Consider the following 13,119-nt stretch of genomic DNA (forward strand, 5'->3'; position numbering starts at 1 on the left):
AAGAACTATTTCTATATGAATTATAACATAATATTATAGGTATTTAATACATATCTAACAACTAGATAGAAACTAAAGTAGTACATAATACAATACAGGAACTCTTTATTATTTAAATACAAGAAGCAAGTGGTACAAAAGGCGTTCTTTTTGCTGAGGAAACATAACTAACATAACAAAATTATACTTAACTAAAATGTCTTGCGATAAAACTAGCTCTTATAATACTACCTCGTTCATTGTCTGGAACAGGTGTTGGTGGGTCTATCCTTGCCCTCAAGGGTTCTGGCATTTCTTGGTTAGTGTTAACACTGATATTGTGCAATACAGCACAAGCCACGATGATGTTAGGGACATTTTTTATTTTGTTCTGAAGCTTCCTGCTTAAACAAGCAAATCTTCTTTTCAGGACCCCATTCAGCCTTTCTATAATATTTCTAGTACTGATATGGGATCTGTTGTAGCGCTCCTGAGCTGGTGTTTGTGGATTTAGCACGGGAGTATACGTGTAAGACGACTGTGCATATCCACTGTCCCCTAAAAGTATGCCAGCTCCTACTAAATCCCCTTCTTCAAAGCGCATACTACAACGGCTGTTGCTGAATATGCGGGAATCATGGGCAGATCCGGGCCACCTCGCCACAATGTCGTAAATCAACATTTGTGGCCCGCATATTAGTTGTACATTTATAGAGAACTCACCTTTTCTATTTCTGAAAAGTTCTCCATTTTCCCGACTCGGATTTTTAATTGGTACGTGAGTGCAGTCAATGCACCCGATTACCCCTGGGAATTGAGCACGTTGGTAAAATGCTCTCTTCACGTTGGCTCTCTCGTGTGCTCCAGGGAACTTGATAAACTCAACTACTTTCATTGCTAATATTTTCGATAGCTTAGCCACGATTTTAGATACAACTGGCTGACTGATCTTATGCAGATCTCCGCAAACAATCTGTTGAAACAGAAATAGTTTTGTAAATATTTTTTATAACTGCAGATAAGTTATTATATAAATGCTTGAATGGCTAACTTACCTGGAAGTTTCCTGTAGCATAAAATCTTAACGCTATGAGTAGCTGCAATATGGGTGGTAAAGGTAACCCTTTGTTGGTTACATTTGATTGCAATCCAATCAGCGGCAATATCATATGAACAACAGTATCTTTCCTAAATCGAAAGCGTTTTTGAAATTGTTCTTCGTCGTAACATTCCAAAGGGTTTTGAGCGTCTCTGATATATTTCCGCGCCGGATAATCGTAAGGATTATCATAAACATAATCCATAAACTCTTCAAAGTCACTATATAAGTCACTATCACTCATTTTAATAACAAAAATCGAAGTTTGTGATATAAAAAGTATCGTCACAACAAGCGTTCGCACGGATTCCAAGCGTTGAGTAGTCCTTAAGGTAGGTCACGAGGTACCTTACATTTGACAGTTCATTCCTCAATTTTTACTCACCTCCAGTGAGGAAGAACCATAAGTCGAGGACGTAAATGTCAACTATGAATACCAAAAATCCTCAACCGAGGTTGAGTCGAGTGGAGGAAATTTTGAGTAACATCTGAGAATACGGGTGTAAGATTTGATAAGCTCATATTACTCACTATTAAACGACATTTAACATTTATTCCTAAATGTACACATTTTTCTGATAATCCTGACAAAACGTAAACTTGCAAGGTGTTTCGATTTTTTTGATGAGAAGTGTATTTTAATGAGTATTAGTAGTATATTTTTTTTTATATTTTAGGGGGGGAGTTAAATAAGAATAATCATACTAAAAACATACAAATTTATTCAAAGTGTCCGCCGTTCTTTTTGATACAGGCCACACGTCAATGGCGGCACGCACCTTTTCCATAGGAATGCGAGCCGCTTCTTTCACAAGCTCTCGCTTGAGCGAATCCAAATTTGGGTGAGGCTTTCTGCATATCCTTAGCTCTAATTCAGTCCACAAAGAATAATCCAGAGGGTTCTAATCTGGAGTAGGAATACGCTTCTGCCTACCCCATCGGAAAGGCATTATGCTATGTTATCTCTATTATTTATTACACTATTTATTACAGCTGAAAATCAGCGTTTTGTTCGTGAGAGCAAAAACTTGCGCTGAGCTATGACCGATTTGCGCTGCTACAGCACACATACATACCTGGTGTGTTTAATACAGAGCTTCGTCTCTGTTGATTGGTTGTCTGTATCTAATCTTTTTCTTTTTGTATGCATGTGTGTCTGTAGACCAAATAAATGTTTTTATCTATCTATCTATCTATTATTGAAGTCTGTCTGTAGGGCAGGCGGATACTTGTTTAATGTGCTGCGTGGGCATAAAACAAAATTACTTAATAGTAACCCTGACACTAGGGTTGATGAGATTGGTCATCCACCTCATAACCCATACAACAGAAGAAAAATAAAATAGTTACAAAATATAATTAACTAGGGACATGACAAATGGCGGCCTTATCGCTAATTATGTGCAACTTCGTTTAACTTGGCCGATTTACGCAGATTATTTTTGCTTGTACGACAAAAATAAAGTTTTCTGGACTTATGCATTTAAAGCCGATGATAAAAACTATGAATTAAAGAATGCAACAAGTCCGTATTTTATCCCGGGTAAACAAGGCGCAGGATGACGAGTGCGTTCGTAATAGTTCGGAGATATTCGGTGCATACAGTTGTATTGAACTGAAAAGGACAGTGGGATGGGGGATCGCACCCAGGTGGGCGGTAAAACGAATGAAATGCCGGAATATTCGCAGATTTACTCCAGTCCTGTGAAGGGACTGTGGCAGAACGCCAGCCTTGGTCCCCTCTTCAGGCCTAACAAAAACTACTGGTCATTTAAAAAAAATTAAATAAATGTTCACGTACAGAAAACCAATTAACGTTGTAATTAAAATTATAAATAAAGTATGATCATACCATAATACTTGTTTCCCTTTATAATGCTTCTATTTTCTTAATGTCCCTCGGAAATCTTCGTGCTTTCTTTTACTTTTAGTATTCTAAAATTTGATTTTGCACGATTTATTTCTCCAATTTTTTCTTCGTAGGATATATTAAGAGATTAGAAGCATTGTTTTTGTGCTTCTAGTAACGAGCAATATGACCTACCGAAGCCTCCTGCTCCGAGTGCCTGTTGATGAAGTTGGCGGTGATGGCCATGGCGAGCTTCCCGCGGAACTCCTTGCGCTTGAAGCCGTGCAGTGTGTTCCGCTTACCGTCGGCGCCGATCAGCGCGTCGAACTCGTACTGTGCCACCGGGTGCTCTGCGGGCATCACGCGCGCGCGCCACCCTAGAGCTGACAACACACGTTATCATCTTCTTGCCAATCCATCCACACTTTCTTGGATCAAATTCTGACAATACACACCGTTAATTTTATTATAAAAAGAAGATCTGACTAATGTAATAATTCTGATTGGATTTTCTCTGATTTTCCTCCCTGAGCACGGGTATATGTTATAAAAAGCAAAAATCATACACACAGTCAGTACCGGACACCCCCCCCCCCCCTCTATTATAACATCATCATCCTTAGCGTTATCCCGCTACAAGGTCCGCTTAATTAACCCGAACATTGGTCAGGTCATAGTATCCAGTTGCCAGAAGTTCTCTTTGTAATACTCACTTTCACCGTTTTCTGTGACCGTTGGCTCGAGTAGTTCTTCAAAGCTGACTCCTTCGTGGAACTCCACCCCAAGCAACAGAGCCACCTGCAGACATTATACATAAGATAAATATGTAACTACATGAGTTCAGCAACGTTTCTCAACATTAACATGCCGTGTAAGAGCCTTCCATAGGAGCAGCAAAATTAATGTTTCGTAAGGATTACGAAGAAATCATTAGTAATTGTATGCTATAAAGTAGTTTCTCCAATGTGCAAGCATCTATATGGTCGTAAGGCCCAGATGCCTTTTAAAATCCAAATCCCATTGTTTAACTATTGTGTCTGGAAATCCGGGCGTTACGAGGATATGATGAACCCAGGAGAATATCACGGAACAACAGAGGCAGGCAATCCTATCTACGTAGATAAACGTTATTGGTCGAATCCCGCATAATACTATGTAACCAGGATAAGGTACCAGCAAATTTGTCTCACTTTAATATCTGTCTCATTAATAGAGCTGGAAATAGTGGTAATTTCAGTTAGAAGTTTAATTATTCAATAAAATAGACATATTATTCAGCCTCATACGAAATGCATCTGCAGTATAGTCAGTCATACAGAGATAATTTACACTGTGTCCCAAGATAAAACTTAAGGAATCAATCCCAGGTAAAGAATCTCACTAAAAGAGGTAATTCAGTTTATAATGATAAATTATGAAATTATGATTACTAAATAAAGACAGATCTAGGTGACAAAAAAATTTTCTTTTTTTCTATTTAACTTATTTATGTATTTTAATAAATAAAACATAAGGGCGATATTTTGTCACGTTTTTCTATGACGTCACAAATTGCTTTTTCATACAAATTCACGTTAAGCCGTTGGACCCGGTTACTACTTACTGATGTAAGTCAGTAGTCGTTACATGAGCCATGTCAGGGGCCTTTGGCGGTTCAATAATAACCCTGATGCCAGGGTTGATGAGGCTGGTAATTCATCTCACAACCCACACGATAGAAGAAGATACAAATTCCATAGTAATTTCTTGTTTTGACGTTTAGTAAAAACTATCTGATTCGACTAGTTGGAAACTAGCCTAATCAGTGGACGTGTCGGGACCACAGAATGAGTCCCAGACAGATACAGACGTTTATCACTTATCGAGGTTTCACTTAACTATGTTTCATTGTATATCTAGCGCGACCCGATATAATATAAACCAATACAACTGGTTTATTTATCACGAAACCAATAGCGTTGGTTAATATATCATGTTGGCTACTGCAGCAGGAGAATATATTATAATATTTTAGAAGTGACTGGCACATAAATAAGTAGATTTAAATAAGTATTTTGAACAAGTATCAAGTGCTTACCTTCAAGAGTATGCACTGCAGTTGTCTGATGCTGATGTGGTCGATGGAACCGGCGCAGAACTTGCCGAAGAACTTCTTGGCGCCGAGAGCCCTCAGGTCCTGGATCACGAACGGCCACAAGTGCAGCACGTTGTTTCGAGACATGCGGTCGCGTTTCTCGATCACAACCTGCGGAGTGCGCTGTACTGTAATGCTATGAAAAGTCGGCATCCGTAGTCCGGTTGCTTAGCATTGGGCACGTTTGGTTAGGACATTACAGGCTGATCACCTGATTGTCCGTAAGATGATCCGTCCTGCAGAGGGCAGGTTAAGCCGTTGGTCCCGGTTACTATTTACTGATGCTGATTTGGCCGCTCAATAATCATAATGACACCAAGGTTGCTGTGGTTGGTCATCCACCTCACAACCCGTATGATAGATGAAGACTATGATAATCATACCTACTAGAAAATAAATTAGGTACTCATTTTCTTTAGCATATTATGTAACTAATAGCACTAAGGTATTAGCATTAAGGCATTAAGGCTACTAACCAGAGGATTACCACATAAAACAGCTAACACACTAGAGCTCGCACGCGCAATTTCCGGCTGCCAGCCCCGTTAAAGTAGGGAGGATGTATTTCGTTAACTAATTAGTTAGTAATTATCTTTTGCAGTTACTGTATGCTAGATACGTTTATATAGGAGAACATATTTACCCGACTGCTGTTACGCTTTCACGTATAACCCGCTGCTGGGCTGATTTTAATGAAATTCGCTTGAGGATTCACCACCTTTCTATATATCACGTTGGTATATTTATCACGCCTCATTTGGGTATATAGTCATGAGCTTATATTATGTTACGAACCACTTTAGCGCCGAGCAGCTGGCACTCGATGGCGGCGCGTAGGCCGCAAGGCCCCGCGCCGATCAGGAGCACCTTCCCCGCGGCGCATGCGCGGCCCTTGCCGTACACTTTGTGATTTGCGCGCGCGTCGAACTTCTTGAACAGCGCCTGCGCCTTCCACGAGCTCACCAGCTTTGCCTGCAAATACCACGTCCGAATATATATTATATACTTAAAAATTAAGACTGCATCACGCGTGCATCCCCTATATATATATATCCATCCAGCCGTATTCGGCCATGGCGACAAGTCTCCAATCTAGGAACGCCCCCCCAACGGCCTCTAACCCCTAACGGGTACGCAGAGGTACACCTACTCGTCGCCAGCTGTTTACGTCCCATGTAATAGAGGGCGAGCCTATTGTTATTAACCGGTCACGAATCTTGGAAACCACGTGAAACTGCAGACACCTCCTAATTTTATTTTAAGTTATACCCGTCGTTTTCTTATCCGCCGTAAAGGAAAGGGACAGATGATTGTCGACAAGTTCATTTTAAAACGAATGAATAACCCGGGCGAATAAAATAGGCATCTCGCTGGTATGTAATCCGTTTGACGTACTGTCTACTTAACTCTGTCGGGTTATTGGCTGATGTAAAATTTTTAGACGGTTGTTTTAAATTTCTACGGATAAGAAAATGACAGGTATAACTTAAAATAAAATTAGATGGCCTCTGCAGGAATTAGCACCACTATTAATTTGTGGGGATTATATAAGAGATTATAATGTAAGAATTCTCAATCAAACCCGTTGTTAAATTTAAGAAGAAAAAAAGTCGCATGTTGTGCTTTAGCGAGCAACGATGACATCAAATATTACAACTAATATTTGATGTCATACATTTAGTAAACCTTTATACATTCGCAAAGCGTACAATCGTCAACAAATTCACCTGGTTACATTACTACTCTTTCGCTTAGCCAGCTCATGGTATCACTTGCAACAGGCTCATATCATACATGATGATTGCACTTTAGTAGCACCAAATACAATCGCTTTAGCCGTAATTTTACAAGCAATAGTAATGTAAGCATTAACTTTATCATTGTATCGTCCCCCCTAGCTTTATCCCGTTTCTCACAGGCTCCGCTTACCTAACCTGAAGATTTGACAAGTCCGGTGTTTTACAGAAGCGACTGCCTGGCTGGCCTTCCAACCCACGAAGGGAGAACCAGCCCAATACAGGTTAGGTCACATACCTCCGAAATTGCATTTCCCGGGAATGTGGGTTTCCTCACGATGTTTTCCTTCCCCACTGAGCACGTGATAATCAATAAATTCAAGATCCAAACCTAAATTCGAAATTCGACAATCATTTAGGCCTGTGCTGGATTCGAACCTGCGACCTCAAAGTGAGAGCCAAGCGTTCTACCAACTGGGCTATCACGGCTCCTACGCATCATTTATTCAACGTAATTATTATAATTATCAAGGTGTTATGGCTGAGCTGAGGAGAAGAAATCGCAATAAACGGCAAAACTTCTTCGAAATCAATGTAGGTATACATAACATTTATTTATTAACTAGAGAAACACATTTAATACACCGCTAGTAGTTCCGTTATATAAATTATATATACTAAACAGTAATAATTCTTGAAGTCAATACCCACTGCCGCATCAGAACACTGAACTCATAAAATTAGTTTTTATGTGTTATTATTTTATGACGTCTACTCACCCATACTGCTAAGATCTTCGCTCACTAATGTATACAATAACAGAGAAAACTCTAGCTATTTACTTATAAATAAAACTGTCGAAATGCAGTTTAACGATTAGACCGGCGAGACAGTACACTCGCTACAGCTTACATACATAAACGCCCGTAATCCCAAATGGGGTGGACAGAGTAATAAGTACACCCCGTCCAGTACATCGTGTCAGCACACGTGATAAAATGTGGCTTTACACACGCCAGATAAGATCGATTTCTTTGACAATACATACAGACTATTCGCCGGAGTTCACTGTCTTGCCTGCTGGTTTAATTGGCTCATGTGAGCTAGGCATAAAAGGTTTTACGTCATCATTTCTTCTTATCGTGTGGGTTGTGAGGTGGAATACCAGCCTCATCAACCCTGGTGCCAGGGTTATGACATGGCTCATGTAACGAATACTCACTCACTTCAGTAAATAGTAACCGGGATCAACGGTTAACGTGCCTTCTTAAGCACGGATCATCTTACTTTCGGACAATCAGGTGATCAGCCTGTTATGTCCTAACCAAACTAGGGATCACAAAGTGATTTTTGTGATATGTCCCCACCCCCCACCGGGATTCGAACCCGGGGCCTCCGGATCGTGAGTCCAACGCTCAACCACTGGACCACAGAGGCCGTATCAGTTTATTAATATACAATTACAATCGCTTAGCAAGATTATTAGGGCCAAAATATGCACATAATGAGTTTCCTAGAATATATCCCGTTTACTGAGAAGTTTTTTTTTTAAACGACCACCACAGTTCAACCTAAAACCCCAATGCAGCGTTAGGTTACCGAAAAAGCTTTGTATCTGGCACATATTCAATTGTATTACTCGACTCGGGAGTCGAACCCGCAACTTTAGGAGTTGGAATCGCACATTGTGACCACTACATTAGTGCACACTGTCACCTTTCTATCAAAAATTCTGTTATAATTGTTCATGTTTGTTTGTTATATAAGTGTGCCTTTTTAATAAATGTTTTCTGTCTCTCTCTTTCCCCCACTCTCTCTCTCTCTACATTATCATGACAAAATATTCACAATCAATAAAAGATAGATTCGGAAAATGGAAATCGCTAGGCAGACGTAGGTACAGTGAAAGTTGGAAAGCTATAAACGTTAGTTTTAACCGACTTCAAAAAAGGAGGAGGTTCTCAATTCGTCGGGATCTTTTTTTTATGGTTACACAATAGGGGCTGCCGTCAGTAGCTGGGGGGTTAAAAGGCCTCATTGAATCAATTCGTCTAAAAAAACAATTATTGTTATTTGATTATTGTTGACATTGCGCACTTACTTTTACATGCGCAAATGTCGATTGCATTTTAGATGATGTGTCTTTTAAACCCCCTGGTCACCTTTCTCACTGAAGGGTCAAACGCTGCAGTAAACACATGCATATATAAAATCACACTGGTAATCCCTAATAGGGTGGGCAGAGTCACAAGTTATCAGGAGACAACACAGGTGAGCTACTATTGATACGATGCCCTAATATATGAGTCATGGCCCACCAGAAAGGACATAATCCCAGTTATACCAGAGGCCCGGGAAGGTAAGTATCTACATTGCCTTATTTGACGTATCGTATTACACAGCAGAAAGCCGTGGTAACCTAGTAGAAAGAACGCTTGACTCTCACTGTGAAGTCGCAGGTTCAAATCCCAGCACGGGCTATACCAATGATTTTAGAATTTGTTTTCGAATTTATACATACACATACATACATACATAAACTCATGCCCGTAATCCCAAATGGGGTGGGCAGAGCCACAAGTAATCAAAGACAACTTGCAGTCATTGTTGATACGGTGATAAGGGATCAGCCTATCGCCCATAACATTAGTCCATCATGTCGCAACCCCTCTGTCGGTTTTTACGACATGCCCGGGAAGACAAGCAGCTGAACGTGTTCTATGTTTTTTATTTGCTCCCAGAACAGCATAGAAGCAATTCAACTATTCGAATTTATATTTGGAGGTTATCACGTGCCCAGCGGTGAAGGAAACCCACATTCCCGAGAAATGCGTTTCGGATGTATGTGACCTAACTTGTATTAGAAAGTTAGACAGGCAGTCATTTCTGCTAAAACAGGACCTGTCAAATCTTCAGGTTCGATAAGCGGACTCTGTGAACATGGGATAACACTAGGGAGATGGTGATGATTCATCGTATTACTCAGAACGAAAAGGCTAATTTGATATACTAGGCCACCTCACTTTCAGATTAAAAATACGGAATATCTGTGCTATTTTAGTTCACAACAGAAAGAAAGCGGCGTACGATCGTTTCGCGCTCTTACGTCATCATAAAAAAACCGCTACTAGGAAACTAATCAGCGCTCACTTTTTATCGCAATCACTTAGATAAAGACGATAAATTGCTCACTATAACGATAACGTTGTTATACTAATTAGTACACGACAAAGTCGTTTGTTTTGGTACAAGGAGGGGCGTTGCAGGAAGCGTCGCGACGTCTGAAGCTTCCTTCAAGACACACCAGTTTAGGCCTTATAACGGCCTCCGTGGTCCAGTGGTTGAGCCTTGGGCTCACGACTCCGAGACCCCGGGTTGAAATCCCGGCGGCGACATATCACAAAAATCACTTTGTATTCCCTAATTTGATTAGGATATTACATGCTGATCACCTGATTGTCCGAAAGTAAAACGATCCGTGCTTGGGAAGGCACGGTAAGCAGGTGGTCTCGATTACTACTTACTAATGTAAATTAGTAGTCGTTACATGAGCCATGTCAGGGGCCTTTGGCGGCTCAGTAGTAACCCTGACACCAGGATTGATGGGGTTGGTAAACTACCTCACAACCCACACGATATAAGAAGGTCGTAAAGAATGGTCGAGAAGCCATTTTAAAAATATAACTGTCCCGCGATCTTTCAATCTCAATTTTAAAATTTTTTCTCGCCTTATGATTACATAAGGCGAGGAAAAATTTTAAAATGGCTTCTCGACCCTTCTTTCAATTTCTTCCAGATAATTCTGGAAGAAATTGCTTTAAGCGATAAGGCCGCCATTTGCCATGTACGTAGTTAAGAGTGTTTTGTAATTATTTATTATTATTTTGGTGCACAAAAGTACATTTGTGTTTGGATGTCATAAGACTAAGGGCCGGCTTCCGCACACTGGACCCCATCAATGTCGCTAGTGGCCTCAGTAAGCCATCATTCAACTACTACTTTTCGCCCGCGACTTCGTCGAAGATTTCGGTTAGCGCGCGGAATTTTTATGCCACCACCAAATAATATAAAATGTTTTATAATATTTAATGAAGAGATGGTCATGATTTGATGGTTTGATGTTTTTTATTCATTTTTTTTGTTATTTTTAGATCATTTTTTAAATTATTTTAACTGTTTTAATTCAAATAAACTAACTCTATATTTTGGATCCCTCCGGCGCCAGGGGTCTACTTCTCAAACTGTCTATTTCGCATCATTACCCACTTCTCTGTTTGACTACTTCGCTAACTGCCTACTTAGCAAACAGTCTGTTTCGCATTCCGCCTACTTTTCAATTGAACTACTTCGCAAACTGACTACTTTTTTCTTTAATGTCATCTTCGGACAGTTAATTATTTTTTTGAAGAAAAAAAAACGCACCTTGAAGATTGCCAAAAAGTATGACAGAGATAGGGTAACTCCCTCTGTTATCTTTTCACGCATAAAACCCTGGACCGATTTAGGTGTAGTGTGGAGAAGGAGATATTTGAGATGCAGGAAAGAACATGGGATAGTTTTTTTATCCCCGAAATTACCCCTTAACGAGATAAAAGAAATGACCGAGGTCTACACGAACGGAGTCACAGGCAGGAAGTTAGTATAAATAAGAAGTTATAGTACATATATACACACAAAAACTCACGCCTATTACCCACCGGGGTAGACAAAGACTATGGAATTCCATTTGCATACTGACACACTTCTCTTGCTTCTTCCAAATTCATCTATCGTTTCATACACGCACGCCGGTTCAGAGTAGATCGTACTAAACCTTTTCTAAGGGCATCTCCACGTTGGTCAATGTACGAGCTTTTAGGTCTTCCTCTGCCAGCCCTACCAAAGTCCTACCTAAGTTTTAGTATCGTTTTTTTATTTCAAATATTAAATGTGTTTGCAACATATGACTCTACAAGAACTGCCTCTCGGCTTATTAAATACATTGCGTCAACTATTTGTGGTGTGAATAATAATACAATTGTTAATAAATCGCGATTACTGTGTTATGATTAGTAATCTGTGTGTAAAATAATGAACGTTCAGCAATTCACCTGATAAACTGAACACAATTGAAAAGAAATGTAGCCAGGTAATACGGAATTGTAAGTTACAGATTATTCCTGTTACAATACTAAGTAATTAAAGAATATTGTGATGAAGAAACAAACAAAACCTTTACATGACCTAAAGTACTGTCTGCGTAAATATAAATTTACCTGACCCTTATTTTTGAACTAAGAATTATTTTATTTTTTATGTGTCAGGATCGAAGCCATTGATATTCCATAGCCTCTGCTTAGGCCGGTGGGAAATAGGCGTGTGTTTATGTATGTAAGATTTTCTTAGTCAAACTCGACTTAGCATTGTATTCCACACAAAACTCCATACGATAATCATCTGTGCTAACCGAGCTATAATAACTGCAACTACGTGTTCGTCAAGTATCATAACGTCCCAATATCCAAACAACTACATTGTTTACTACATTGTTTTAATTGTCTCGTTAGCTAGACACCCGTGTTGAAGTACGCGTTTACTATAAGAAATGTGTCATATTAATCAGAAGTTGTACACCGGCTGCTGAGTGGTAAACTCACTCGAGTCAGTAGGAAAGTACAGGCATTATGCAGAGGAGCGCGGGCCGCGGCCGCTGCGCCGGTTATTGCGCGCACCACAGACAAACGCATACGCATAAATTTACATACATATTGCTATGAATTGAATTAATGTTCAGCACAGAATAGCCTTTGTGTTCACCAAACGTGTCAAACGTTTCTATGTTCGCATGAAGCTACAGATTGATGGTCTGAGCGACTCCTGCCGAGGAGTGTTAATATTGCACCACTGCGGACGGAGAAATGTATGGCTCGTCGTCGATGATTATTATTACACGAAACCAGCAATTAACAAAGTATTCTTGCCGCTTTCATTCGTTGTTCTATAAAACAATTTGTTTTAATTTTGTGGAAATTACAGTGCTCAGACATGATTGAATGATAGCGATATCTTTGTGTGAACATATGCAACGTTTTATCTCGGTGTTTACGAGATCAAGACGCGAACTGACTGGTTTTTGCTATGCAATTTTGCAGAACCAGTATGAATGATTCAGCCTTATACGTATACATGAATGCAGGATGTGCTACGATATAATACAACTCAAAACAATGTACAAAGCATAACAAAGTCGTACAAGAATATACCAACTAAACATGTCCTGCTCAGATGTTAATGCGGGCAATAGTAATTTCTTGCGCCCACGCTCTATTTCAGTAAAATTTGA

The 13,119-nt window shown here is 39.9% G+C and overlaps 2 protein-coding genes across 6 annotated transcripts in view; both read right to left on the reverse strand.

The window, feature by feature from the left end:
- Positions 1-13,119, reverse strand: part of LOC126380057 (F-actin-monooxygenase Mical-like) — a 72,285-nt gene that overhangs the window by 38,064 nt on the left and 21,102 nt on the right. For all 5 annotated transcript variants that reach the window (XM_050029228.1, XM_050029227.1, XM_050029230.1 and 2 more), the window contains exons 3-6: positions 5,857-6,033; positions 5,005-5,172; positions 3,641-3,725; positions 3,123-3,310 (exon numbers count right to left, since the gene is read on the reverse strand). In XM_050029228.1, the coding sequence (XP_049885185.1) occupies positions 3,123-3,310; positions 3,641-3,725; positions 5,005-5,172; positions 5,857-6,033 (618 nt within the window). The remainder of the gene's footprint in view (positions 1-3,122; positions 3,311-3,640; positions 3,726-5,004; positions 5,173-5,856; positions 6,034-13,119) is intronic.
- LOC126380129 (putative nuclease HARBI1) lies at positions 102-1,576 on the reverse strand. The gene is made up of 2 exons (XM_050029382.1): positions 1,035-1,576; positions 102-952 (listed from the first exon to the last, which is right to left on the reverse strand). The coding sequence occupies exons 1-2, from the start codon at positions 1,320-1,322 to the stop codon at positions 188-190; spliced, it is 1,053 nt and encodes a 350-aa protein (XP_049885339.1). The 5' UTR covers positions 1,323-1,576; the 3' UTR covers positions 102-187.

This window comes from Pectinophora gossypiella, chromosome Z, assembly GCF_024362695.1.
Source record: "Pectinophora gossypiella chromosome Z, ilPecGoss1.1, whole genome shotgun sequence".
Classification (NCBI taxonomy): Eukaryota; Metazoa; Arthropoda; class Insecta; order Lepidoptera; family Gelechiidae; genus Pectinophora; species Pectinophora gossypiella.

What these genes read in the sequence shown, in the direction of transcription:
- LOC126380129 (XM_050029382.1), bottom strand. Translation starts at nt 1,322, where the DNA reads ATGAGTGATAGTGACTTATATAGTGACTTTGAAGAGTTTATGGATTAT. An exon ending in ATGCTACAGGAAACTTCCAG is followed by an intron (nt 953 to 1,034) that starts GTAAGTTAGCCA and finishes CTGTTTCAACAG; the next exon opens with ATTGTTTGCGGAGATCTGCA.